Source organism: Penicillium malachiteum (assembly GCF_028827825.1).
Source record: "Penicillium malachiteum strain IBT 17515 chromosome Unknown utg000002l:1.0-8849297.0:1.0-8852440.0, whole genome shotgun sequence".
NCBI classification, from domain to species: Eukaryota; Fungi; Ascomycota; class Eurotiomycetes; order Eurotiales; family Aspergillaceae; genus Penicillium; species Penicillium malachiteum.
In genome coordinates, this window is record NW_026643095.1 from 6,487,182 (window position 1) to 6,513,905 (window position 26,724).

The 26,724-nt window shown below is 47.3% G+C and overlaps 8 protein-coding genes across 8 annotated transcripts; 3 read left to right on the top strand and 5 right to left on the bottom strand.

Moving 5' to 3' along the window:
- Nucleotides 1–495: 495 nt before the first annotated feature.
- Nucleotides 496–1,763, bottom strand: N7483_005398 (cystathionine gamma-synthase; the record flags this gene model as incomplete). Its single annotated transcript, XM_057088835.1, has 2 exons — nucleotides 496–1,527; nucleotides 1,611–1,763. The coding sequence occupies 2 exons, from the start codon at nucleotides 1,761–1,763 to the stop codon at nucleotides 496–498; spliced, it is 1,185 nt and encodes a 394-aa protein (XP_056948664.1).
- Nucleotides 1,764–2,030: 267 nt separating this feature from the next.
- On the bottom strand, nucleotides 2,031–5,937 carry N7483_005399 (uncharacterized protein; the record flags this gene model as incomplete). The annotated part of the gene is made up of 5 exons (XM_057088836.1): nucleotides 2,031–2,104; nucleotides 2,168–2,514; nucleotides 2,573–2,624; nucleotides 2,709–2,906; nucleotides 2,970–5,937. The coding sequence occupies 5 exons, from the start codon at nucleotides 5,935–5,937 to the stop codon at nucleotides 2,031–2,033; spliced, it is 3,639 nt and encodes a 1,212-aa protein (XP_056948665.1).
- A 5,242-nt stretch (nucleotides 5,938–11,179) lies between these two features.
- Nucleotides 11,180–14,715, top strand: N7483_005400 (uncharacterized protein; the record flags this gene model as incomplete). Its single annotated transcript, XM_057088837.1, has 2 exons — nucleotides 11,180–11,811; nucleotides 11,910–14,715. The coding sequence occupies 2 exons, from the start codon at nucleotides 11,180–11,182 to the stop codon at nucleotides 14,713–14,715; spliced, it is 3,438 nt and encodes a 1,145-aa protein (XP_056948666.1).
- A 1,392-nt stretch (nucleotides 14,716–16,107) lies between these two features.
- N7483_005401 (phosphatidylinositol-3-phosphate-binding ubiquitin-protein ligase) lies at nucleotides 16,108–18,328 on the top strand (the record flags this gene model as incomplete). The annotated part of the gene is made up of 3 exons (XM_057088838.1): nucleotides 16,108–16,861; nucleotides 17,192–17,670; nucleotides 17,732–18,328. The coding sequence occupies 3 exons, from the start codon at nucleotides 16,108–16,110 to the stop codon at nucleotides 18,326–18,328; spliced, it is 1,830 nt and encodes a 609-aa protein (XP_056948667.1).
- A 918-nt stretch (nucleotides 18,329–19,246) lies between these two features.
- N7483_005402 (putative C6 transcription factor (War1)) lies at nucleotides 19,247–22,103 on the top strand (the record flags this gene model as incomplete). The annotated part of the gene is made up of 4 exons (XM_057088839.1): nucleotides 19,247–20,523; nucleotides 20,582–20,865; nucleotides 20,925–21,460; nucleotides 21,504–22,103. The coding sequence occupies 4 exons, from the start codon at nucleotides 19,247–19,249 to the stop codon at nucleotides 22,101–22,103; spliced, it is 2,697 nt and encodes an 898-aa protein (XP_056948668.1).
- A 212-nt stretch (nucleotides 22,104–22,315) lies between these two features.
- Nucleotides 22,316–22,776, bottom strand: N7483_005403 (uncharacterized protein; the record flags this gene model as incomplete). Its single annotated transcript, XM_057088840.1, has 2 exons — nucleotides 22,316–22,555; nucleotides 22,627–22,776. 2 exons carry the CDS (start codon nucleotides 22,774–22,776, stop codon nucleotides 22,316–22,318), a joined length of 390 nt encoding a protein of 129 aa, XP_056948669.1.
- A 460-nt stretch (nucleotides 22,777–23,236) lies between these two features.
- Nucleotides 23,237–23,575, bottom strand: N7483_005404 (uncharacterized protein; the record flags this gene model as incomplete). The annotated part of the gene is made up of 1 exon (XM_057088841.1): nucleotides 23,237–23,575. One exon carries the CDS (start codon nucleotides 23,573–23,575, stop codon nucleotides 23,237–23,239), a length of 339 nt encoding a protein of 112 aa, XP_056948670.1.
- Nucleotides 23,576–24,269: 694 nt separating this feature from the next.
- On the bottom strand, nucleotides 24,270–26,461 carry N7483_005405 (Zn(II)2Cys6 transcription factor domain-containing protein; the record flags this gene model as incomplete). Its single annotated transcript, XM_057088842.1, has 9 exons — nucleotides 24,270–24,406; nucleotides 24,473–24,572; nucleotides 24,654–24,760; nucleotides 24,820–25,287; nucleotides 25,356–25,623; nucleotides 25,708–26,006; nucleotides 26,106–26,300; nucleotides 26,365–26,393; nucleotides 26,451–26,461. 9 exons carry the CDS (start codon nucleotides 26,459–26,461, stop codon nucleotides 24,270–24,272), a joined length of 1,614 nt encoding a protein of 537 aa, XP_056948671.1.
- Between the last annotated feature and the right edge of the window lie 263 nt (nucleotides 26,462–26,724).

A 26,724-nucleotide genomic window follows, 5' to 3' on the forward strand; every position in this document is an offset into this window, starting at 1 on the left:
TATAAGCCAAAATCTTGAGGAATAATTGAGATGCTTGGGATTGGACTTGTCAGATGATGTCGGACTCACATTGAACGGAGTATAAATAGTAGTACATACTATACATATTATCTCCACATATACCCACCTGGGCACTGTATTAGTACCCCAGACTTTCTGCATTTGGCTCAAATCAGGCTCAAATCATTACTACTAGTAGTATGACTCGGAGTGGCGCATAAATTGGATCCAATATTTGAATAGTACTATGACCCATCCAAGCTGATTATTACTATTATCAAGTACTATCACAATCAAAATTTGAACAACTTGAAGCAGAACTACCTACCTAGGTATACGATCTACCGAGAAGCCAGATCCATGTAAATTGATCTTCAACCGTGACCGTGACTTGACAAATTGATTGCAACTTCAAATCCATGTTGAATTGATCTTCTATTGACATCTTGAACCGATAGCCCTCCTCTATGTACGGAGTAGTTCAACTATCATAATCTATTTCCCACTCAACTCCTTAAAAGCCTTCAACAAATCCTCCCTCAAATCCTCCCAATTCTCCAACCCAACACTAACTCTCAACAACCTCCGATCAACCATAGTATCCGACAAAGTCCTCCACTCAATAAGCGTCTCAACGCCACCAAGACTAGTCGCATGTTGAAAGAAATGCAACTTGGAAGGAAGAACTTTTGCAGAGCGTTCCTCCTTCATCGTGATAGAGAACACAGGCCCAAATCCATTCGGCATTTGTTTTTGTAACCAATCTCCCTCCGTCTTCTGCACACTAGCATGAAACACCTCTTCAAGTACACTCTGAACGATCTCCTCATCCGAACCAGCCCTCGGCGCTGGATCTTGTAATGCAGTATAGAGCCAGTTAACAAGACGAGTAGCGTTCTCGCTTTGTCGCTGAAGTCGAACTTCCAGTGTCCGTAGTGAGCGAACACAAAGCCAGGCTTCCATGTTACCCATTACAGAGCCCAGGAAGATCCTATCTACGAACAGCTGCTTGTACCATTCTTGATTCCGTGTAGCAAGCACGCCGCAAAGTGCGTCACTGTGTCCACCAAAGTACTTTGTACCGGAGTGCATGACGATATCTGCGCCCCAGAGGAACGGATCTTGGAGTCCTGGTGGAGCGAAGGTACTGTCAACGATTAGGTAGGCGCCACGACTGTGTGCCTTTTCGGCGAATGCCGCGATGTCGAAGGCTGTGCCGAACGGGTTCACGGGTGTTTCGAGAAGGATTACATCGCCCGATTCGAGATCCGTAGTGGCACAGTCTAGAGGCAGTTTTTGGAGACCTGTTAATCGGGTGAAGAGGTCAATAACGCCATGGCAGCCGTGGTAGCCTTCGCCGATGGAGATACGGCGAGGGTTGAGGAGTGTGAGAGCAGCGTGGAGGGATGAAAGGCCGGAGGAGTAGCTGATTGCGGAGCCGTTTAGGAGTGAAGAGAGGATTGTTTCGAATCGGGTGGGATTAGGCGCAGAGGCCCGGGAGTAGATATAAGTAGTTGGATTTGGGGGCTATCGGGGGAGATTTTAACAAGAATTTAGTATTATGGTAGGGTATCGGGCTATTTGGTTGCAGGTAATAGATAAACACATACTTCGCTAAGATCGGCAAATGGAATTAACGTCTCGGGGTCATTGGAATAACGGAAAGTAGTAGATAGATGCATTGGAGGAGCTACATCGGAGACGATATTGAGCACATCATCCGCGTGCAAAGAGCGCGTGGAGGTGCCAATGCTGTCGGACATGGTTATGCTATGTTCTCGAAATGGGGGAATTGTATGAACAGGAAGGTTCGAAACAGGAAGCAAAAAGTTATGATACAGCCCAGCGAGCTGACATGAATGATTTCAAAGACGTCGGGGGGGGAATTGGAAGAAGAATTGATGATGGAAAGAGGGGTGAACGCGTATCCGGTCACGTGGAGCGGGGAATCGCGCATGAGTATGAGAAAAAAAGAAGATGGGGGCATGAGATAAGGAGAACAGGATATGACGAATGGGGCTAAAATGGATTTATCTGCGTAGAGATCCCATGCGGGATGGTTCGCGAACAGATCCAGGTAAAGCCACCCTGAAATTGGTGCGATCTGCAATCGTGTTAGTCTGGAGCCACATCTATAGCCGATAGGTATATCGAGTGTGACACTTACCAAGTTCAGAATCGAATGTAATGGTGAGATCGTCATGTTCAATTGGATATTCGGGCATATCCAGGCACACGAATTTGGAAGCAGGGTCATCATCGGTCTTGGGGAGTGCAAATTTGGCATCCACGATACGAATGCCAAACTTGCCGGAACGACCAAAGGACTCGATATGATCCGTACCCTTGAGGACGAAGTTCATGCATGTGCCATGTTGGAAGTCGGCGAAAAAGGCAACCAACTGAATGATCTTTTCTTGTTTCACGATTTGAACTCGTGCTAGGTTGGCTTCCCATCTCTTGTAGATCGGGACAACACTGCGACGGCGGGAGATAGCAAAGCATGAGGCCGTCCTGATTCTTGTTAATACTGTCTCTCCTAATGATTAAATGTGATCAGATTGAAACTCACCCATCGTAAATGACCTTAAAACCAGTCACCGCTTCTTCAAATGCATGCAGATCTAACAAAAGACGAGTCAGCAATGCGAAAAGAGTAGGGCATAATCTAAAGACCCATGGAAAGAAAAGAGGCCTTGGAGACATACCTTGAATTGAAGCGAAATCAATCCGACGAGCCATTGGCTTCGCCGTGATTTTCTCAAGGAAACTCGTCACCTGCGCAGGCATCTCCGGCTGGATAAGATTGTCCGCCAGCGAAACTGTCAGATCCTGCTGTGCTGGGCGGAACAAACTCATTCCAGTCTTGCGATTGACATCCAGGCCAATCTTAAGCTCTCCAGGTCCTGTCCAATGTAAGTTAGTACAGCTGAATACACACTCCCATCACAAAGTGGAAGGTAACTTACCCAGATTTATGCGATCAGTCACAGATCCCCATTCTGTCGCAATAAAGGCCCGCAGATTTTCGGACAGAATGGTAGGACCATACCCATGCTCTGCATGGCTGTGCTCCTGATCGATAACAAAAACGTTTCCGGCTGGGAACTGAATATGGTTGACGGCAGGCTGGCCGCTCGCAGACTCTCCTGGTTGCTCAATGGAATACGAACGAATGGGGATTTCACGAGTCTTGGACTCTCCTTCCTGCGGAATCATCCCTAACAATACAGCGTGCATTTTGGTACGTTCTTCTACTTCATGGAAAGTGATAAGCATGGATCGGGTTCGGCCATCCTCAGTCACCTTGAGGAGAAGAGCAGGAGCGCCATTTTCTCCCCTCAGCAGACCAAAGACCACGGGAGATCCATGAGCGAGAATGTGTTTCACATTGCTAAGGGTCTTCACTTTAGGGCTGGTCAATACAGTCAATCGGAATCCGCGATGAGCATTGCGCGAGCCAGTGCCTTCTTTGATCGTGACCGAACGTTCAAACAACCGAATGCGACAACGTTCCAAAGGCTCAGGAGGGAAAGCCTTAGGGGTGCCAGGGTCCATGTACTGGAAGACCTTCACAGTGTTCTCATAGACAACGGTCTCACCCTCCTCTGGCGCAAGACTAGCCTCTGACTTCTGGGTGTACTTGACAATGTTCCAAAGGGTTTTGAAGTCTTCCTCTTTGAACGTCACATCCAATTCAAACCCACGGGACAATCTGACTCTCATGGAGTGCGTCCGGGCTTGCCATTCCACATCATCCCAAGTGGGACCCTGCTTTCGGTCGGATTGAATCATGATGTTGACCAGCTGACTTTGACTGGTAATAGCAGCAAGCACATACCAATCTGCCCGCTCTCGAATAATTGTCAGGCAGCACTGAATAGCATATTGCTCCCCATCGTCGTCTCTAGAACTCACACAAGCCTGAACAAACATACTACCATAGCTAAAGTAGCGAGCCGAGTCTCCCAGTGGCATCATGTAAACAATGCTAGGTGTCCTGCCCGGCTTTTCAGCCAGCATGGATCTTGTTGCTGCTCCCGAGAGCACGGCCGACACGTTGGGGGCGAAGAAAGGGTAACGCAACCACACGCTGGTGTCAAGGTGGCTGGGGGAGAGGTCATCCTCACCGATAAGCGCAATGATTTTGTTGCGCTTGACTGACATGGACAACGATCGCAAATGATTGAGAGTAGTCTGGTGCAAACTCAATAAATCAACCATCTCCTTATCACCTGTCGTGCTTGCAACAGCCAAAAGCGCATCAATTCCCATCTGTTGGCCGTAGCGAGACAGTTCAAAATGCCCAGGCACAATCTGTTCATTGATCCATAAGGCTTTTCCAAGATCAACAATGGCCTGCTTCGCATAACTTGGAGGACAATTGCTGCGCATGCGAGCGAATGTCTCTAAACGTGTCTTTCCTCGCAAGAACCACCAAACCGCAGCTCGGATCCATTCCGCCAGGGATGTCTCCGCAAGAGGTTTCACACTTTCTGCTGCAAGACGAAGCAGGCTATCGTATCGGTTGATATATTCTTTGAACTCGGTGAAGGCAGTGTCGCCGATCTGCGCTGCGATATTGCGCAGAGAGAGCTTTGGCGCCTGTGGGTTTCGCGGTGGTTCCTGACTCGCCGCAGTAGGAGCTGAAGCCATTTGACTCTTGGTGGATTTCTCATAGGGAGGGGAGGGTTCAGGGTGAGCCGCATGTGGGGGTGGCTGAGGAAGCTTAGGTGGTGTTTGCACAACCCTGCCTGGGCTTCCTGGCCTTAGCCCTGCAGGGAGTCGAGGGTCGATGGGACTTAAATTTGTCGCGCCACGGTAAGAAGCTGGGCTGCCAGGGTTCCGAATAGACTGAACGATTGACTTGAGGGACGGCGCATTCGAGGTATACGAGATAGGTGTTTCGTGAAACGAGTCTGATTTATGTGCGCTGTGAGGACTGTTGGGGCTATGCGCACTGTTCGCACTATGTCCACTAAGCGCACTATGAGTAGAATGGATAGGGCTAGTCACCGCATCGTCCTCATACTCATCGTTGACCTCTCTTTCTACTGGGTCCTCCACTGGGGAGGCCCCGTCTTTGTACCGATTATGCAACGCCCTGGCTTCCTCCACCTGCATCTGATTGCGCACACGCTCTGCAAATGAGTGTGAATCTGGCGATCCCCGGAATGAAAGGCGAGACCCAGGCTTGGTGATATGAAGGGTGTTAAGAAGATCGGCATCAGGGGTGTTTTCGACTAAGGGAGGCTTCCAGTCCGGGGTTATTCCACTTTGCACATCCTGTGGCTTTCGGCGCTGTGTACCAGCATCCTCAAGCGATGTGTTCACGCGCAAAGATGGCAAGTCTCTAGAGGGGTTTGGTGACCGCGACGGAGCACGCTTGGGTTGAGCAGGCACTTCTCTATCCCGAGCACGTTGTCGCGACCAGGAAATCTCAATCGTTGGTGCTTCCGTTTCGTCACCACCCTCTCCAATTATCTCTGGTGTGCGATCACAGAATCCTACTCGGAGGCCTTTGTTCTTACGGGGCTTGCGCGGAGGACTGCGTGTTTGCGACTGTGGCGATGGTGGTGGGAGTTGGCGGGGTAGGGATGGGGGTTGAGCTTCCGCAGGGCTAAATGCAGTGTACTTCTCGGTCGCCTTCGCAGTCGCAATCGGGGTCTGGGGAGTGGTAGTGCTTGCGACATCTTGCGAGGCAACTTGATATGTTGAAACGGTCGGGGGTGGTTGACTAGGATCGGCTTTGGTCGATACCGGTTGTTGGGGTTGCGGACGATTAGAAGCAAGGAAGTCCTCGATCTGTTTATCGGCAACAGCACCCTTGTTCTTATCCTTGGAGAACAGCTTCTCTCTCCAATTGTGAGATTTCTTTACCGGCTTGGGCTGGTCTGCAGCCACTGGCAGAAAACCGAATGGGTCATCACCAGGCATATCGAGTAGTTGAAATTAGTTGATGAGAATACAAGCCCAACGCGACCGACGTAACCTCTTTGCGCCCAAGGTGTCCAACCCAATATTGATGAGGAAACCAGTCCTCATCCAATCCCCCCCTTCTTCTTTCCTCAAAGGGAACCTTTGACACTTACACCACTGCGATCGACAGGGGTGGAAGTAATGAACAACCCGTCAGAGAGATCAGGGAACGTTAATCTTAGAGAAAATAGGAGAAAGAGAGAAAGACAAAGGTGGAAGGTGGGATATGAAGAAAATGAAAAAAAAAGGCAAGGAGCGAAGGAGGGGTGTGTTAATGGTAGCGCCCGTGCATAGGACCAAGATAGCTTTGGATGGAGTCTCACAAGGAGCCAGCAAAGAGATCCAGGTGGAGTCTTGGTGATCGACGGGATTTTGGCTTTTTTGGGGGTCTCTTGGAGTTCTTCGAAATGTTGAAGAGCAAGATCAAGAGTAAAGAAGTGAAATGTCTCAAACAAGTCCAATGGAAATGTGTTTGTAGACTCAAAAGGAGTTGTGTTGACAATGAAGCTGGACCGGAAGGGAATAGTAGATGAGATGGTGGAGATTTGACTAGATTGAGATTGGATCCTTTTTCAAGTTTGATCTTCTCTAGTGTGTATTTGGATATGGAATTGAATTATGAATTACATGAATTTGATTTAATAGAGATCTTCAAGTCTTTAACATACTATCAGTTTATCAAATGTCAATTTCTCTTATACTATTCCCCGGTTAAGTGGAGTAGATGTAGAGATGACACTTGGATCTTCATTTCCGGAGTTTTATATTAGATTAATAGGTATACAGTTCCAAGGTTCATGAAGTTCAAAGAGGACACTACTAGGTATTCTCTGAATATCAAATAACTTCAATGTTCACGTTGAACATCCAAATGTTTGAATGCTAGTGTAGCGCTATACACCAGCATACGTACCCCCTCAGCCTCGTTGTACCAGTTTCACCACTTCCATCTTGCTGTTACTGCGACCAACACTTAATCCTCCCCTGTAACCCATCAACCGCGCTCCTCTTACCCAATCAGAATCGTGAACCAAACCGCGTCTCATGGTGAAACTCCTCTAAACCCGGTTCGGCCATAACTAGATGGGCCCCAAGCGGGTCCCGCTGACGAGTTATCCAGAAAAAGAATTTCTATTTTTCGCAGATGAATCGTGGTCGAACACGTAGATCCTTACTAGTATGTCTCTACTAGTATCACGAAGATCAAGAGAGCGTTGCGTGATAGAGTATGACTGTTTAAGTTATTACCATCTTTACTACATAGAGGGAGAAGATATGCACATAGTATTCTAAGCTTTCCTTCAATTCAGCTGCCTACCGGCTAATAAAATAGTCTCTTTTTTAAATTGAAGGTACTCCATAAAACTCCATAGATATCTGTCCATGCACCTTCGCTAATCTGGCAGTTGATCATATGCCCCTTTTCCTCCCCGGCTTCCCCCTTTCGTCAACCCGGCGCCAGGGGGATTGAAAAGAATGGGCATGCGATCCCTGCCGACCATCCGGGTTCCTATTCGATACAAGAACACTGCCAGGTTCAAATAAAGATGCCTTTGGGGTTTCTATCACTGGGTCGGGATAATATCTCCCAAATCTCGGGAGTCACCGCTACATTGTTGAATGCCGCTAAAGCATACGTATGTGGAGGGTCCGAAATACGGGTCATGGGGAATCAAGAGGCACCACTGGGCTTGTTCTAATTATACTAACCGCTTAGTCTCCAGTCCTTCTCGTATTCAAACATTTCAAGTTGTTGCAACGTCAATCATTCAAATGTTTGAAGGAAACCAACTCAGGTGCTACTCTCAGGCCGTAACCTTGTAATGCGTCTCCGAGTCGACATTGGTATACATAGGTAGTATACTAGTAAAATCATAGAATATCCAGATGTCAATACTACCTAGTTCTAGTAGTACTAGAGTATGTAAACATCCTCAACCCAGAGCGGACGCCTGCATTCATGAAGGACTAGTAGACTCGGAGTTTCGGAGCAGCCTGAACCTCAAGTCTATACTGCGATTGTAACAACTGAAAAATCTTTGAATTTCAATAGTACATATCGGTTACATGTTTTTGGGACACTGGTTTCAGATTAAAGCATCAAAATTTGAACATTTGAAGCTACGCAAATGCAGGGTATACTTGTCTGGTGGAGAACCCGATCTGCAGACTCGGACGATCCCTATCAATGTCAACTGAACCAATCCGCATGTCAGTTACGATCTGGGCACTCACGCTCCCAGTCATATTGTATGTGAAGACCCTTATCTACCTACGTACCTCTCACTGGCAGGATCATAGAAGTGTTCCACCTGTGATGCCCACTGGCACATGCGCGTCTCCACCTGGACCCCAGGGCCGTCGATACATAACCTTGGAACCGAACTCAGCCTCACATGCACCTGTGGGCGAGTCCAAGTACCTGAGGCTTTACATCATGATGTACCTATTTTTAGCCAGATTTGCAGACTCGGAGATGACAACCTTGGCACATTGTTTGAGCCTGCACCTGGGCAATGTGGAATGTCTACAATTCAATGTCTGAATTAGTTCAACTTGAATCCACTGGCATGGAGAATACTTCAATGGTTGAATTTTGACCCCAAGGAACGGTAGCTTTATGTCTGAGGCAACCACATGCACATGCATACTCTTAGTCCAAATCTCAACTGGCAGTCAATGATGGAGAGTGATCAATTGATTGATAAAAACTACCCGTGTTTGATACTACTTCAAGTTCACACACTTCACGTTCTTTACAGCAGAACCAACCCCGGTTGGAACTCAATTCCTTGACATCAATGAAGCAAAGCCGATCAATCATTGCGATTTGAGGGAATCCCACCAATTCATTCAAGATGATTTTTCTGTGTGAGCCTAAAGAGATATCTTGTTACCCATAAAGAGCCTGAGGCTCCCCCACTCAAATTGCTGAGCAGATAGTATGGAGGGTGAACTAAACCTTGGAATCATGGAAGCCCTAGTTCCCTCTTGGGGTTACTGCAGAAACATGCCCGTGGACCCTGTCTGTAATCAATTCAAGGTAAAATCTCCTCTTAAAGACATCTGGAGTTTTTTACCCTTAGGCTATTCCAAGATTGGTTTGAATGTTGTTCAAATGGATACCACATGTGCACTAAATACTATACTATTTAACATTTTGAACAGCTTGAAATGTGCATGATTGCTGTAGGCCCATAGACAGACGTACGTGCACTGGCAGATATTACACCTTGTCCATGATTGCCGTTGTATTAAAATTTGAATCGATCGCTTCAGAAACATTGAATGGGCTCTCTTCTAACTCATGTGCAAGTACTCAGTGCTCAAAGTTTTTACATACTACTCCAAGTCGGTCTAACTTCAAATGTTGGATTAGTAGTAAAACCAGGACTGGGGTTTGAGTGCTTTTCTACGACTACAAATGTGAGCAATCTAGGCGCATTAGTATATGACTCGAAGTAGTATGCACACATTCAAGTTGCTATGTAGATAAATAACACATAGGTATTTCCAAGTCAGGCGGCCAGTGGGTAGGCACTCCAGATGTCGCTAGATGATCATCCAACCCTTCTAGCTTGAGTTTTCCTGCCTGGGTGCTAATGCTTATAATATGATACAACATGATGCCAGCATGACTACAGGAATGCCAATGCTAATAGCGATGCTTATTTCCAAGGTTGACTATACCTACACTCAGGCTGGCACGTATAGGGAGAGAGATGATTTAGTTTTAATTTCACTTTGTATTTCGTGTTTAGAGAGTGGATCAGTCACGGTTTGCTCAAATATATTAAAAAAAATCAGGTGAAAGTGTGCAGTTTTTAGTCATTTCTGTCTTAGTACTTGGTCTTACTTCCAAGGTTAACTCATGCCCATCAGATTCTAAAAAATGCGTTCATTATGACTGTTATACTAGATACCCAAAGCGATTTTTCTTTGCTCAAGTATTTACGGTAACTTCAATGTTCAAGTTGCTGGGCAAAACTCTAGGTGGCATGATGGCCGGCCTAATAAGCAGATCTTGCATTTGAGCATCAGCTCATAGCTAGGGTTTTATTGGTGCATCAGACCCTTGTTCAGCCACAAACGAATATCCTCGATCAGTCCCCCACTGTGCCACTGAGACATCACCACTCACCATCCGCAGATTTCCACCACTTTTCCTGACCCATGAGCAAAGCTACAACTTGAAGAATCTATGTTTTATCTACAAGTTACGAATGGCTTGTAGTGAGACTTGAAGTTACTTTTTCTATGTTTTCTTTTTCCATTAGACTAGCGAGAAAAGGCAACCGTTGCATATGCAGGTATAAGTATAAAATCTCCCGGCTTGAACCAGTGGAACGGGATCAACATGGAGTGAGACACTGAAACATACTCGGCAAAGCTGAAAGATCGACTGAAACCAGTTTCTAGAGCATTCGACCTGCAGAATCAGTTCATCTTGGATCAGATTGGAAGTATTATAAGGGACGACCCTGAGCCTAAAATAGATATACGCAAGGAGCTATAAGGCTGAGCAATACTAGTTATTATAGTTAAAATTATATTAGAAAGTTCACCAATTCAGCACGGTGACTCAGACTAAGAAAGCCGAGATAGTGAGCCGAATTTAGTGTTATTTCATCCTTATTAACTACTTAAATCAAAAGTACGAATTCTAGCGCGTGGATAGTTTTCTATAGTCATGTACCCCGTAGAACTCCACTGCGACCCAACAAGGCGCAGCATAATGATTTATTACTGCCTATTTTCTTTTTAATTTTTTTAAGGGGTCATTCTTTGGTGTCTTAATCTTACTGTTCAAGTGTTACTGAATTTTCATTCCTTGAAATTTAATTCATATCAAGTGAGTTGTCTATTCTAGGTGGCCTAGTTTTTGTACCGCTTCGAAGCTGGGCACTAGGGGACTGCAGACTTACGTAGGCTTTGGCTCTTCCGCCCCGAAATTCCCCTCTTTCTCCAATAAACCCGGATCCTAGCATCCACTTAGCCACTCTCTTTCATTCCCGATCGAACTGGATTTTTTTTTCTCCGCGCAATCCCTGACATCTCCCCCAACACAGCGATTCACAGAGACGCCGAGGTGGACGACAGATGAAAAACTCACCCTTACCCGACCTTGCCCCCCGAATTGTCAACACAACGTGGATTCGATCATCCACGGGGGCTGACCTCCCCTAGGAGGTCATCCCGAATGCCCGAGACACTCGAGATGTGTCACGACTCGATGCGATTCCGGTGCCATGCCACAGGTATGGCTGGTCGACAGCAGGGTGCGCCCAACTGCGAGAAATACGAGAAATATGAGTGTCGCGACCGACCCGTTCAAGACCGACAATGGCGAGACACATACAAACCACGATGGAAGACAATCTCATCAGGCTCCAGCTGGTGGACTACAATATTACTCTGTCTCATATTATCATTATCATCACCTGCAACCGCGGCATTGCTCAATTTCGACAACTGCCTAAGCAAAAGTATCCTGGAATCCGCCCCGTTAATGCTTCAATACGTGCCTCTTGACGTCGCAGTTTCGTTCAACCTAAATGACTCTTTACATCCGTTGAATGTGACCGTCTATGGAAACGTGTCGGGAACTGCGGACCAAGCGCCAAATTATCCCCCGGAGAATAGTGCCAACTGGACCAATCCTAATTCCACAGAAGGCAAGATTGTCGACCTGGATGCCTCGAATAACAAGTACAGCACACTTTTGAGCACCTTCAATGTCTTAAGTTTCACCCCCTGGAGCAATCCCTCGAGGTTTTGCAGCTCCCTGATACAAGGTGAATGTCCACTGGCACCGGTTTTCCAATACAATCTGTATGTATGCCCTCTTCAACAATTCTAATGACATTGCTGTCGTTGTTATCGCGATCAATGGTGAACCATTTTTCTAACATGGGGTCTTTTTTCATCAGGAGCGATTTGAGCACCCTGCACGCGTTCTCCGTTCAACATGATATGCTTTCTACCTACCGATTTTCCACAATCACGCCAAACTTGATCATTCGATCTGGAGATGCTGCGGCAGATATGTTGGGATGTGTCACAGTATCCATCACGCCAGACTTTGGGTCGCCTCTGAAAAATGCGCTGGCCTATGTGCCATTGATCATATTGATCATGGTGGCTGTTGGCAGTATTATCGCGGCCATGTATACACCGTGGGGTACAACGGACATATTTCGGTGGACCAGTAATTACGGCCGTGATGAGGACGTTCTGCGCCTTGTCACACCTGGCTTTGCTGATTGCCTGCAGTATCTCCAATTTGTTGTGCTGACTGGCTCCTTGTCCCTGGATTATCCAGGGTTCTTCCAGCCTGCCGTAAGCCACGGTTCTTGGTCTGCCCTGATGTTCAACCAGAGCTTCGTCCAGTCGGGAGGTATGAATCCTGTTCAGGACGGAGTTTACACGATCAATGGCACATACGGATTGGATCGAATGAGGCAGTTGGTGGGTATGTCTTCGGATCAAGATATCTGGCCTGGAATGATGATCTGGCTGTTGATTATTTTGGGAGCTCTTACCTTGATAATCCAGCTCGGCTTCTCATTGCGCTGGGTGCACCGTGAACTCGCACATAGCACTGAACAGGACCTACGTGCCAAAAACATGCCATTCACAGTCGGCAACATCATCCGTGTCCTGTTCAACTATCTTCTACTCCCTACAATCTCGCTTTCATTCTATCAGCTGGTCACTGCACAAGGCTCTCCTGCGTATAGTGTTGCTCTGGCTGCGGTGGTGATTGTGGTGCTTCTGTGCTTCGCCATCTGGTTTGTGCGAGTGATCGTGTCTACCCGACCGACGTCTCATCTTTTTGATGATCTCCCGACAGTTTTACTGTACGGTCCACTCTACAATACCTATTGCGATGATGCAGCTGCCTTTGCTATAGTGCCAATATTCCTGAACTTTGCACGTGGTGTGGCCATTGGTGCACTACAGCCATCTGGCATTGCTCAGGTTGTGCTGCTTGCTATCTGTGAAGTTGTATCGGTGCTTACACTGATTGCATTCAGACCATTCCCTGGTCCGACCCACATGAATATCTACCAGTGCCTGTTCTCTTTTATCAGATTTCTGACAATTATCTTAATGGTGGTCTTTGTTCCATCCCTCACTGTTTCCTCCGCGGCGCGAGGTTGGACTGGCTACGTGATTCTTGTCTTACACGCCATAGTCCTGATATTTGGATTCTTCCTTAGTGCTCTCCAAACCTTGATTGAGGTTCTGGCGCGACTAGCTGGCGCTGGTGGAGCAACTCGCGGCGGTCTGGTCAAGGTCTTCGGGAAGCGTCAGCTGTCAAGGCGTGTACCTGTACCACGGCGGGATATCACTCGGCAGAGCTTGGGCTCAGAGGCAGCCATGTTAGCAAATGTGGATGATCGTGTTTCTTCTCCATATGAAGAATCACGTCCCCGGAGTTTATCTGGAAGTTCAGGTCTCCTTTTGAGCCGTGCAACTGGGAGCGAAGGTCGTGCTAGCGCAATGATAGATTATGCTAGTTCACATGGCGGTCACAGTCGTGCTGCAAGTGCTAACTTGATGGCAAACTCTCCAACCGCTTATACCGGAGCAGGATTTCCGCCTAGCGGAGACTCGCCAAGTAGTAGTACTTTCATTGGTGGGTCATCGCGAGATCCATATTACCGACCTCCTCGACCAGGCCGACGAACACCCCAACAAGGGTCTGGAGAAAGGAGTAAGCGAAGCTCAAGAAGTTTTATGAAACCAATCCGGATGAATACAAATGATTCCATCGATACTTCTGGGCGAAACACACCGGTGCCTGCGTATTTACCAGCACCCAAAGATGACATGGAGATGGATGATTCGCATCAGCAGAAAGACTATGCTGTTCGAGAAGTTGACTTCTATTACCGAGTCCGTGGCCCGCCCCTTTCCCACACCGGTACTCGCAAGTTGAAAACTGGTCCTGCCGATCCTACAGGTCCTGTCTCATCTGCTACAGGTTGGTTCCGCGGCATCTTCCAAGGCAAGACTAAAGACAAAGGCAAAGGATTTGAGGTGGTTCGAAGTGCTCGAGCACCTCCGCCTGGACTTTTTCGAGAAGCTGCATACAATGGAGAGGAATATCATGACGACCCAGAAGACTCTGCTGCTGCTGTAGCCGCTGGTTCTGTTTCTGGTGGCCACTCGCGCAATGTATCTGCAGGCGAGGGTCAGTACCTTGATTCAGAAGGCGATCATTCGAATGATGATAAGCCCAAGGGGTCTCTGGATGGAAAGGCTCCAGTTCTTCCACCAGTGGGTTCTGTAGGTGGCATTGAATTACCCAGTCGCACTGGATCCCGCCGTACACAAGATGGACTGGAGAAGCCTGAAGAAGATGGTTCGGAAGCCCTCCCTCCAGTCACAGAGGCTTCTTCTCATTCGCGAACTCATTCAAGGGCTAGCACGCAACCTGCCCGCTCTGATCATCTTCGACCTGAGTCCCCTACTACAGGGCGATTACCTTTTAGCGGCAGCAGCTCACCTTCCCAAGAGCGCGGTCTTTCTGTTGCATCGACATCTGGCTCACTGACTTCCAGTCATCGTACTGGCCACGACGGAACACGCAGCGAGCGACCTTCTAGTATGGGCTATGTTCCTCAGCATCGCACACAGGATAACATCCATGAGGCACATATCGATGAGCCATCTTTTGCTGGCAGTTCTGCAGAACTAGTTGATGAACAACTGAACGATGAGCCATAAGAATGTCTGTCCTATCTCCTTTCCCTCCTGGGCTGTTGTACATTCAAATCCAAATCTTATACCGATCCATTATCTATCTCCTATGACCCTCCTCAACATACCTTCTATCTACTCTCAGAATCATCCCAATGTACTGATTTTCAAATTCTGGTGGCTTTGATTTTGTGATGCCACAGTGACGAATTTCCTTTCCTCTCTCCGTTTCCGTCTCCAGTACCTCTTATTGCGTTTCTTCTTCTCTCTTGTCGTATTTCTTTGCTCTTGTACCTGCTGTTTTTAATCTCCAAAAATTGCTGCGAGGCGTTTGATCTGGTTGAAATTTGGATAGCATTAAACTGTCCTCAAAGCATAATTATTGTGACTAGCGTTTTTAATTAATTCTATCCCGAAAACAGTACTTCTAACCAAACTATACACAACATGGTTAATGTACTGGGCTGGTGAATATTGCTACATAATCTTATCATGATATCACAGCATTTGAATTTCCTTCAATTCCGAGTCTTGCCCAGGTGCATACCACAGTATTAAGTAACACTGCACATGTGCAGCTTACTGACATCCATAGGTATTTGAGTATTAAATTCCTTTGAGGGCTCCAGGCCTAGTACTATAGTATGATTTGGAACAGCCCTGGAGATGCATAGTACGTTCAAATGTTCCTGCACAAGCCTTGCACATCTTGATACTAGTTCATAGCTTCTGCCAGGATACACACCATGTTCAAATTTGAACTATGAAATGTTAGTCTCCAGCAATAGACCAAAAGATCAACACCCTCACCCAGCCTATAATTCCCTAGACTTCTAGTATACAAGATTCTTCCTAGGACTCTTATACTCAAGTGCTCCAATAGAGCAAGTGACGTAGCGGAGATAAGCGCTTATTTCTGCCAGACAAGACCGCCCTGGCCCCACCGATAAGGCTCCCCCGTTATTTGGGCTTTGATTCTCCTGCATCCACCAGAATCTCCTTGTTTGGTCTTCGCCACTGGAGACTTTTTCGGGAAAGGAATTGCCTGAAGGTTTTGTGGAACAGTTTTGCCGCTCCATACTCCTCACAATAACAATATAAGGGTGCAAATCCGATCATATTCCGTGTCACGAGACCAGTATTCGTTATAGCCCTGCGGACTGCGGCTCTCTGAGTATTCAACTCCAATATGGTGTGTCTCCTGCTGTGAGCATGACTTAAAAGAGTTAAACCAGTTGGTATGTGTACATTACACATATACAGGCCCTCCAAGTTGATATATTGACAATATCATTCAAGTGCCTGCAATCAACATCATACGATTGACTGGAGAGTTCAACATCTGAGAAATCGTCTGACCTCTCCAGAAACACGATCTCAATATACAGCATCAGAATCCTCGATTGACTAAGAAGCAAGATGTCTGCTTCTAGTACCGCATCCTCAAGCCCACCTGCTAGCAGTCCACCTCCACCGGCTCAAGAAACAGATGCGAGTTTGAATCAGGAGACCAGTGAGGGGGCGGCTCGCCATACAAGTCCTATGAGGATATCAAGCAGCCCAATGAAAAGTGATAGCGAAGAGAGTGATGAAGCAATCAAACACGGCAATCGAAGTGAGCAAAGCAGTGACCTTGAAATAACACTAGAACTTCCCGCGAGACTAGGCGGATTCAACGTTGGTGGTGATGATAGAAGTCAACGTTATATGGCAGCTGGGGGCGGTTCATATACCGTCAGATCATTGGTCAGCGAAGAGCAAACGGGTGCAGCGCGAAATATCTCTACGCCGGGACAAAGGATCGTTCCAACCCATCCAGCTCGAGACCGGAAGAGACGGCTGACAAGCACAGCTGAGCAAGGTCGACTGCAGCGAACACGCTCTGGAGAAATGAGCAGATCTAGTGCTCAGACATTGCCGCATCGATCTGCATCTATGATTACCCCGTCGTCAAAGGGAAAGGCCAATTCAGCTGCTTCTGGGTCCACGTGGGCAACTGCGATTGATATCACTTCTTCCCCGCCAGACGCTGGTCCATCTGGTAGCCAGGGACAAGCCAATAGACAGATTAGCGAGACAGCTATGCCGATGCGTCCACCAAAACTCGGTTCTGCGAGTTCCCATGGCTATGGACAAGTGCATATCGATGCTGTACTACCAGGAACACGCACAGGTTCAAGCTTATCCAGAAACGCCGAAAACCCACTTCCAAGTCTCCCGTGGGAGGCGAGATCAAGAACTAGATATCAAAATCAAGAACACGACCCAAGAGCAGGTGCCTCATGGGAGTCAGTTTCATCTGCTTCAGCCCCTCGACCAAGACGCCGGCAATATTCTAATAGCTTGCGGGATGCAATGTTTGAACAGCCGTCACATAGTGGTAGACCAAGAGGAACGTCTGATGCGATGCGCAACACTAGGAATGAAAGGGTTGGCGGTGGTGGGTGGCAATTATCAGGAACTGACGAGAGGACCCTACGTGCGTTTTTGTCGGGTTCTTCAGATACACAGACACTTGCAGAAGCACTGAGAACCCCGCACACCGAAGCAGAGATGGAACCAACCCTACCTCGCTGGCAACCTGATGCTGAAGTGACAAGCTGCCCAATTTGTGCTGTGGTTTTCAATTTCTGGCATAGAAAGCACCATTGCCGAAAGTGTGGTCGTGTTGTGTGTGCCTCTTGCTCCCCTCATCGGATCACTATTCCCAGGCAGTACATTGTACGCCCACCCGAATCCGCTCAGCCACTTGAATCTTCCCCCGCTCCCCCGCGACAAATAGTTGATCTGACTAGCGATGTCGATCTTATTCCCACCACACAAGCTATCAATCCCGCTCTGGGAGGAGGCGAAGAGGTCCGTCTTTGCAATCCCTGTGTGCCAGATCCCAATCCAAATCCGCTCGGCTACGGCGTACGATCACGCGGTCACCGCTCGACCAACTCATTGCCTTCCAGCATGGGTAATTACATGTCCAGTGAGGTAGGTTTTCTAACATCTTTATTTATCCTTCATTATCAAAATCTGACAATTCTTTCAGGAGGAGAGTGCGTCGAACAACCAGGCCCATCGTGGCTATAGCCCTGAATTCCTACAAGAATTGGGCTATAATGTACGACAGAGTCTCCGAGATCAAGGCACAGAGCGAAATGGCTCCGGTCACCACCACCATCACTCTCAATCTGACCTTCCATCTTCCCATCATTCCGTCACAATAGCGGCATCGCCACGACGCTCCACAGTATCAGAGCAAGATCTCTGCCCTATCTGCGGGCGTCGGTTCCCCGAAATCAGCAACGAGCAGCCCCTCGAAGCACGCGAGGCGCACATCAGGCAGTGCATCGAGAACTACGGGGCCCCAGTTGCAACCACCACAGCCTCTACCTCCACGCGCAGGGGGCTAGCACCACCACCGCCGCCGCCGCCAACACCACCCGTGGCTCGAATGCTTGAGTTCACGGCCACGGAGAAGGACTGCATTGGCGAGGATGCGGGGGCCGCCGAGTGCCCCATCTGCTTGGTGGAGTACGAGGTCGGAGACGTGCTGATCCGACTGGAGTGCTTGTGCAAATTCCACAAGCACTGCATCTTGGGTTGGTTCGAGCGCAAGATGGAGTGTCCAACCCACAAGGTTTCCTAAATATCTGGGAAACCTTTTGGGCTGAGTCCCATCTGCGCTCGGGGGAGGAGGATGGATGAAGTATGTCTCGGGGCAGAGGCTTTTTTGTTTTCTTTTTTTCTTTTGGTGTTTCTCTTTTTAGCGGGCGCTGTTGGAATACCTTGTCTTTGTCTTCTGTTGATATCCCCAATGCCGAGATGAAAACAGGACCCTCCATACTCAGAGTAGTCTGAGTTTTAAGCCTTCCTTCATCAGACGTTAGTTTCTACGATAACCATTCGTATTTCTGTAATATCAATTTATTTATTTGCTATTTAAAGGCCTAAATACGATACAATTTGTACCAATCCTGCGACTATAAAAAAGCTTGGTATTTGTCAGGTCACGTGGCATCGACGCCCGGCGCCAAAGTACCCCAACGACAATTCGAAATCACTCCCAATCCTAGTCCCATTATCGGGCTCATTTTCTCTTGCTTTAAAGAAAGTCCACTTCTAGAGTGACGAAACCGCAACTTGCTAACATCTGCAAGTCCCGCTTGGATTCGTGCCCCTGGCCACTTACATTCCACGAGGTGACCCAGGTCGGTGATCGGAGTTTTTGTCCACCGTCCTCCGTCTTATTGCGTCCGACTGCTCCATAAAGGAAAAAAAGAAAAAGAAAACAAACCAATACTGTGGGGACGAGCAGATTGATCTACACACAAGAATTATACAGAAACAAGCAGCTCGGAGTATGATCCATTTGATCTAATGCTCTAGACGCTACATATAGATTCCAAAAAAAGCAAAGAAAAAGAGAGTACAACATCCTGGCATAGCCGATCGAACAGGGGCCCCGCACAACAAGTCTGGGGAAAACCAGACGGTCCGTTGTACTCCGTCCACATTCTCCAACGGCCCTAGTTGACGCCGTTCCGACCGGTCCGAATCCAACACCATGGCATCAGATTACCCAGAGCCTCCGACGCATATACAATCAATATCCACAACGGCGGACTCCCACGTGCGAGCGCGAGCTCAGGCCAGTTCCGCGGCCGATCGGGCCGCATTCGCGTTGGCGTCACAGGCACAAGCCCCGTCACAGTTACACGGACAACATGGCGAGACCACCTCGACCGAACCGGAGGATCATGAGGCACAGCTAGATCCCTCTATGGGAATCAAGCGACCACGTGCCTGTGAACCATGCAGACAATTAAAAGTGCGCTGTGATCCTGACCCGACCCATCCTGATGGTGCGTGTAAGCGATGTGCCAAGGCACGCCGGCAATGTGTCGTTACAGCGCCGTCAAGGAAACGTCAGAAGAAGACTGATAGTCGGGTTACGGAGTTGGAGCGTAAAATCGATGCCTTGACGGCTACCCTGCAGGCGTCTCATCACTCGCAGCTTGCAGCGGGTGCAGCTGTACAGTCACAGTCACAGCCCCAATCGCAACCACAGCAGATTCCTATCCAGACTCGCGAAGAACAAAACCATTCAAGGCGCTGGCTGCGAGAGGACTCGTCACACTTAGCGGGAAATAAACGACATCATGATGGGTTCATGGTGTCGCAGTATTCCCACCCGGATAGTCCATCTGCAGAACAGATCCATACTAAACAGCAGCAGGCGCCAACTCCAAAGATGCCGAATTGGCGAGGACCTTATGCTGGTGAGACGACGCCAGCACCGAAGAATGATTTTCTTGACGTGATTGACCGGGGTTTAATCGATTTAGAGACCGCGAAAGCGTCTTTTGATCGTTATGTGAACCGTATGGCGATCGAGATGCCTTTTGTCGTCTTCCCACCAGGCACAACGATGGGCCAGGTACGCTGTGAAAAGCCGGCTCTTTTTCTTGCGATACTTGGTGTTTCAGTCGCCACCTTTAAAAAGGAGCTCCAAATGCCGTTGATCAATGATTGTTATCGGTTGATTGCCGAGAAAGTAGTTGTCAAGGGTCACAAGTCCCTTGAACTAATTCAGGCTCTGATGGTCATTTCTATGTGGTATGTCCCACCGGATAATCTGGATGAGCTCAAGTTCTACCAAATGATTCATATGGCAATTGCTCTTGCTATGGAACTGGGCTTGAATCGACGCTCAAATGGAGACTTGAAACCTCTCAAACGTATAAGAGAGATCATGGTAAGAAATACGATAACGGAGGATGTGGATTTAAATGGACCCGAAGCACGAAGGACTTGGATTGCTTGCTACTTTATGGGAATTCAGTGAGCATTATTCACTACCATGGAAAAATATATGTGAATAGACTGCTAACTCCGACAGGGTGGCCACGGCTTTGAGACGAATGCAGCTAGTACGGTGGCAACCTTATATGGACGAGTCAATCCAAATACTGGAAAATCACCCCGATGCGTTACCGTCTGATCGCACGATCGTTTGGTGGGCAAAATTGGGTTGGATTATGGAACAAGCTGGCTTGCAATTAATCTCGGATGACAGCCAATCGGTCGTGGCGTTCACAGATAGCAAAGTGAGATACACTATTAAAGCATTTGGGAAACAACTTGCCCAGTATCGAAGGGATATCCCTGAAGAGTCGTGGACCGGTAAGTATCGATGTTATCCCTTAACAGATACCGTTCCCGTCTAACTTTCAACTGTTCAGCACCATTGGCCCATACATACTTTGCACTGGATCTCTTTGTACATGAGAGCGCCATGGGTGTTGACTGCCGGGATAGCATTCAACCAAATGTCCTAGACAATGAAGATTTCCCTGCCACAACCATGGCGCCGCTGATTGATGCACTCACAACTTGTATTAAATCCATCCACAAAACATTCGATGTTATCACGAGCGTCGATGTGGAAAGATTCACTTGTCTCCCGACTCTGGCCATTGCAAGAACGGCATATCCAGTTGTTAGTCTCATCAAGATTTACTCTCTCCTTACGGCTCCCGAGTCCCGTATTGGCCAAGTGATCGATATGCAAAGCCTTAAAATTGAATACTATCTGGAAAAAGTGCTCAATTACTATCGAGCTGCTGCTGCTCTTGACAGTGGGAGGGTCGCAACCAAGTTTGGAAACATCCTTCAGATGCTTTGCACATGGTTTTCCAAGAAGAAGGGCAATGGGCCCGAGTTACGTGAGATGTTTGGCGCAGAAATGCGATCCGATAATTCAAGCGACAAGAACCCGGTATGCACTATCTGGGAATTCCTTCCATGTGAAATGAGACTAGTTGCTAACATTAAAAAAGATGAAAGAAGGCACCACGCCACTGCATGTACTTAGTGAACTGGCTATGGAAAATCCTAACAACCACGCCCCTGGGAATCATTCCCACCAGCCACGCTTAGGTCCGGGAAATATGTATTCTCCCGCGAGCCTGAATCAGGAGTTCGGACGTAATCCCACAACGCCAACCCAGAATCCAGGAAACACGAACTACGGGACAACAGAGCCCCATAGAATGGGTAGTATGGTATCTACCAGAAGTGACCCGATCGCCGGACCAGTGCCTACTACGACTTGGTCATCAACGCCATCCTTTTCTCCTCTTATGCCAGTCCCAGGGATGAGAGATGCAAATATGGGGAACAAACCATACTACCCACAATTCCCATCCCCGCAAGGCCCAACACAGCCATACAGTATGCCGAATCCACCAACGCCTCAGTATGCCGAGATGTCTGGTGCTGGGACTATGCCTTTTGGACAGTCGATGGGGCTAATTCAGGAGGTACCTTTGGATCCAAATAACCTGTCAGCATTGGGAACAATTATGGATGAGTGGCTATTTGGGTTCCCGTCCGCTTTTGACGAGAGCTTTCAGATGTAGATGGTGACTTCTACTTAAGTATTATATCTTGTGTTTTAACATCCTCTGTTCACAGTTGTCTACAGCATATTGTCTCTGCCTTTTTGATTCCTCAAATCTAGCAAAAGATACCCCAAAATGTCATTGTCTTATTTTTTCACTTTCAAAACCATAGCAAATCAAATTCTCAGTACGCACAAAACCGAGCAAAACTGCACATAGCTATGGCACGTCTATCTATACCCGGAGCTAGTATTCGTGCTCTTCATTTTGCTTGTGCTGATCATCTTGATCGGCACTATCCGACGCTGAACCGGTGTCGCGATGAAGTACCGAATGAACATCTCAAGGGGTGCCGTTTTTTCATGCCGAAAACTCCAAAGTTGAGAGCATTGCACATGTATTTCCCACCCATTACATGAGACTTGAATAATGCGCCCCTGTTGTGGCCCCATGAAAGACAACATCAATAACTTCAAAGGGAATTAGTAAGATCTCCTAATGCCCATCATTCCAAGGAATGTTTGCGATAGAAAACACTAACCGGATAGACAGTCCGCAATCCAAGCTCCTCATGGAATACCCTTCCTGTGATTAATTCAACAATAGCCTTTAAATGGGTAGTAAGGCCACTCTCAATGTCAGATACAGTAACATCTGCAGCACATGTGGCGATGGTATGTGGCCAAGGCATTCCGTAAACATGATAACACTTTCTTGGGCTCGGGACATTTTCTCTATCACTTTCATCACGATATCGAAATTCACAAGTAGTATAATCAGACACAACTTGAAACTCGGGGTATTTTCTTAAGCAGAAATCTTTAGGCCAGTCAATTTGTATCCCCGTTGGTGTATATCTGTCACTATGGTAGGTTTAGTACCATAGGGACCCCATAGGTATACATATGGATATCATGATGGGGTAATAAGAATAGGAATTTTGAAATATACCACACTTACATTGTTTTATCAAAGACAGTTAAGCCTCTAAATTCCCTAAGTTGGAATGTTGAGGAAAGCCGATGCGACCAATCCAGAAACTTGCGACCTTCAAGTTTGGGATATCGAGAACATGTTACATGCGCATCGATATAAGAAAGTATATAATGAGCTTCTTTAATGCGAGCACCCAAGCCCGGTGGTTTAGTGTCTTAGGATATTCCAGTTCGAGGGCAACATGCAGCCCGATCTTTAAGCTTCGATTGGATTATATCGATATTTCGGTGACCGTGACTCTTGGTTGCTTTCACATCGATAGGATATTCTTCGAGAACATTTTCTGGGTGTGGTAGAAAGAAACGCGGATTAAACTGAAGAATCCCGTTCGAGCCTTCTGCTATTTTCACCTTAGTGACTCGGATCTTAATTTCACTTCCCAGGTTCTGAATATCGTCCGCTGTTGGAATATTGGTCTCCAAGTCGCTGACCTTCTGGTAGAGGCTCGCGAGGGAATTGCAGAGATCACTCCGGGAACTCAAGTTGATTTTCATATTGACGGTAAAGCGAGGCTTTAGAGTTGGATAGATGAGAAGGGAACTTTAGATGCGGGTTTGAGGAGAGGATAGTCTCAGTTGATAAATCCTGCCCATATGAGGTCACCATTTCCTAATCTAGATTCAGTCATGAACCAAGCACCTGGGCACCTTTCGCCTAACTGGGCTTGGTCTATAAGCGCCCATGCATAGGTGTCGGGTGTGTCCCAAGGTTCACGTTCTCTCAGAAACTGCGTTCAAGCAAACACCTTGTTGACTTAGATCACTGAAATCCATCATCGGAACTGATGGATGATCAATTCGTGGATGTTTTTCAGGGTAGTGTGCCCCCAAGAGAATGGAAATAGATGAGTTCCCCTTCTACCCTTTGAAGGCTTAGAATATCAGTGAGTCTGTGCGAGAGGCGAGAAATATACACAACGATTCAAGTTTCCGGCCTTCGACCGATATGTGCAGATGGATTGGGAAGAAATTGAGGTTAAGATGCGTCACGCCTACCTAATATCATCATCATCACCTGGGCATCATCTACCGTTACGCATCTTTTGGTCGTTTGTTCCTGTCAAGAAACCTTGGAACTTATAACGGTAATAATCTTCATGATGCACAATTTTTCTGCAGTTCTAGACAATATGAAAATGGGTATATGAAAAACAAAAGACGTCTCAGCTCGCTTTATAAGGTTCCAATGTCATCGTGAACCTCCTTGCCAAGTATGCAGAATTCGTTGCTCAACATAAGCCCACGGCCACCCATTTTCCCTTTCAGTCCTACGTAGAAGATCGAAGAGAAGGTTCTGTGCGGCAGGGTCATCGATCCATGCGCTGCCTATTAGAGGAAAGAATGTTAGACAAATAACTCAATAAACGATGGGGAAAACTGATTTTGACTCACATGCACACAAGGCGTGGCAAGCCATTATTCGCAGTGATGGTTCGTCATCTGCCGATAGCGCAATACCGAAGAGATAGTTGAGATTTTCGGATATTTGCTCCTATAAAGGTATTAGCAAATCACGTCTTCTCATCCGTACGCACTGCAACGATCTCGTGCACATGTGGCTTCCTTGACTTACCTTCAGCTTGATGCGTTGTTCCCTTGATATCACCCCATTATCATACATCTCAAATTCCCGGATCAGCATAAGTGCTTTAGCAAGACAGACATGCTGCATTGCCGTAGCTATACAAACAGAAAAAAGTTAGCGCCTAATCACCAGGGACAAGAAGAATCTAACTCACAATGCACAAGACTAGTATACCAAACAACAGGAAACGGCTTCCCCCTCGCAGGATCCGGCGGCGAGATATGCAACGGGGTAAAGGAATCCGACCTCGTCAACTCCCACTCTCCAATGCGCTGCTTCAACGCATTCTCCCCAGCAACACCTAGATGACCTCCGTAATTCCGACCAGAGACATTGTAGCAGAAATCAATGGTCTCGGCCAATAACCAAATGGCCCGGTTGACCCAGTCCCCGTCATTGAGAACCGGCTTGGCGACCCACCATCGGCGGAGACGCTCATCGAATGGAGCGAAGGTTAGCCGAAGACATTTCTGGTACGTAAGAGCGAATTGAATGTCTTGAATTACGAAGACCCAGAATGAAGCCGAGGCTAGACCGCCGGATATAGCGCAGTCGACGTGAGAGCTGATATAGACTGAGCCTGCGAGGAGGTGACGTTGGGGGTCATTTGAGGGCGTATGAGCTATATATGGATTAGTTTGCCAATCTCCTTTCCTTGTAGTGGTGGTTTCTCTGGATTAGAGTACTCACATGAAATTTGCTCGAAGAATCGGAGAATCACAGTGGAGCTGAGAAGAATGTCGATGCCGATGTCTGATTCCGGTTTATCGAGCACTGGCAGCATAATCGACACGCAGCGCTCATGATAACTATCCGCTACCTCGGGTGAAACTGTATGTGCTGTTCGCGAGAGATGACATGCCGCCACTGCTATACAGGCGTATAGAAGGAGTGGAGATTGGCTAGCCCGCCTGGCGACATCCGCCGAGAAATGCCGCTCCGGATCACCGGCATCGAGCTGGTTTGGTTAGCAAAATGACAAGTAAAATGTCTGGTTTTACCGCGACGAATAGCCGGGACGAAAAAGAAGGTTCAAACATACCCAGTCTGCCAGATGTCTCTGAAAATGTCGTAATAAATAAGCTTCATTCACATTTGTTAGTCGGGGCTGACCGGTCGGTAAAGTCAGCTGGGATGAATGTTCCGAGGCAGAACGGGATCCATGCGATTCCACAATATAAGAAGGAAATGTGAGATTTTGCCCTGGCACAGTATCCATATTGGATGATGGTGTTGAGCGCGCCTCAGATGATGATCGGGAAACGGATTGATGCACATGTCCCGTTACCCCTACCACAAAATACTCTGCGGCCGTCTGGTCCGTTTCATCTTTGAAGGCATCTGATTGAAACCCATTAGTCTATGTTTCAAATGAGAGAATCGCGTAGAATAAATATTTTTTTCTCTGGGGATAGAATTTTCAGACTAAACGCCACTTACACTCAGGCAAGGTGTCAACCCAAATCTGGTCATTCGGGAAAGCCAGGTCGCTCTCCCCGTACCTTGGGGGCCCCTTTCCACGTAGAGATGGATTCTGGCCATGACGAAAGGACACCTCTTCAGATTTGGCTGGGGCAGGCACGCATTCGCGGCCAGATCGTTGGCAGCGCAGACATTTTGCTCCAGTTTTATCACCTGGCGGGGGAAGGGTGTTAGCAGGTGATTTCCCCTGAATAACAGAAAATGGAAATGAACATACATTTCAGATGGCGCAAACGACATGTGAGGCTAGAAAATAAATTAGTCAATTGGGAGTTCAAGATAGTAGCAATGGAAAATACTGACCATCCCCTCATTACGCAGTCGAGGAGGTTAAAGGGACGAACAAGGAAAGATTCCAGAAGGAAAACAGAATCGGCATCCCGGGCCCGAATAAATAGTAACTAGTAACTTATAGCCACTTCACTTTGTATTATAGTAGATTCAAGTTGCGGAGGAGTGGAGTTAAATGATTAAAGAATAATCTTAAATAAATTCAAGTTCGATTTTCTTTAAATGCTAGTAAAAAGTAATAAAAAATACTGGATATTTGTAGATCATGGAAATAATCAATTTGGGG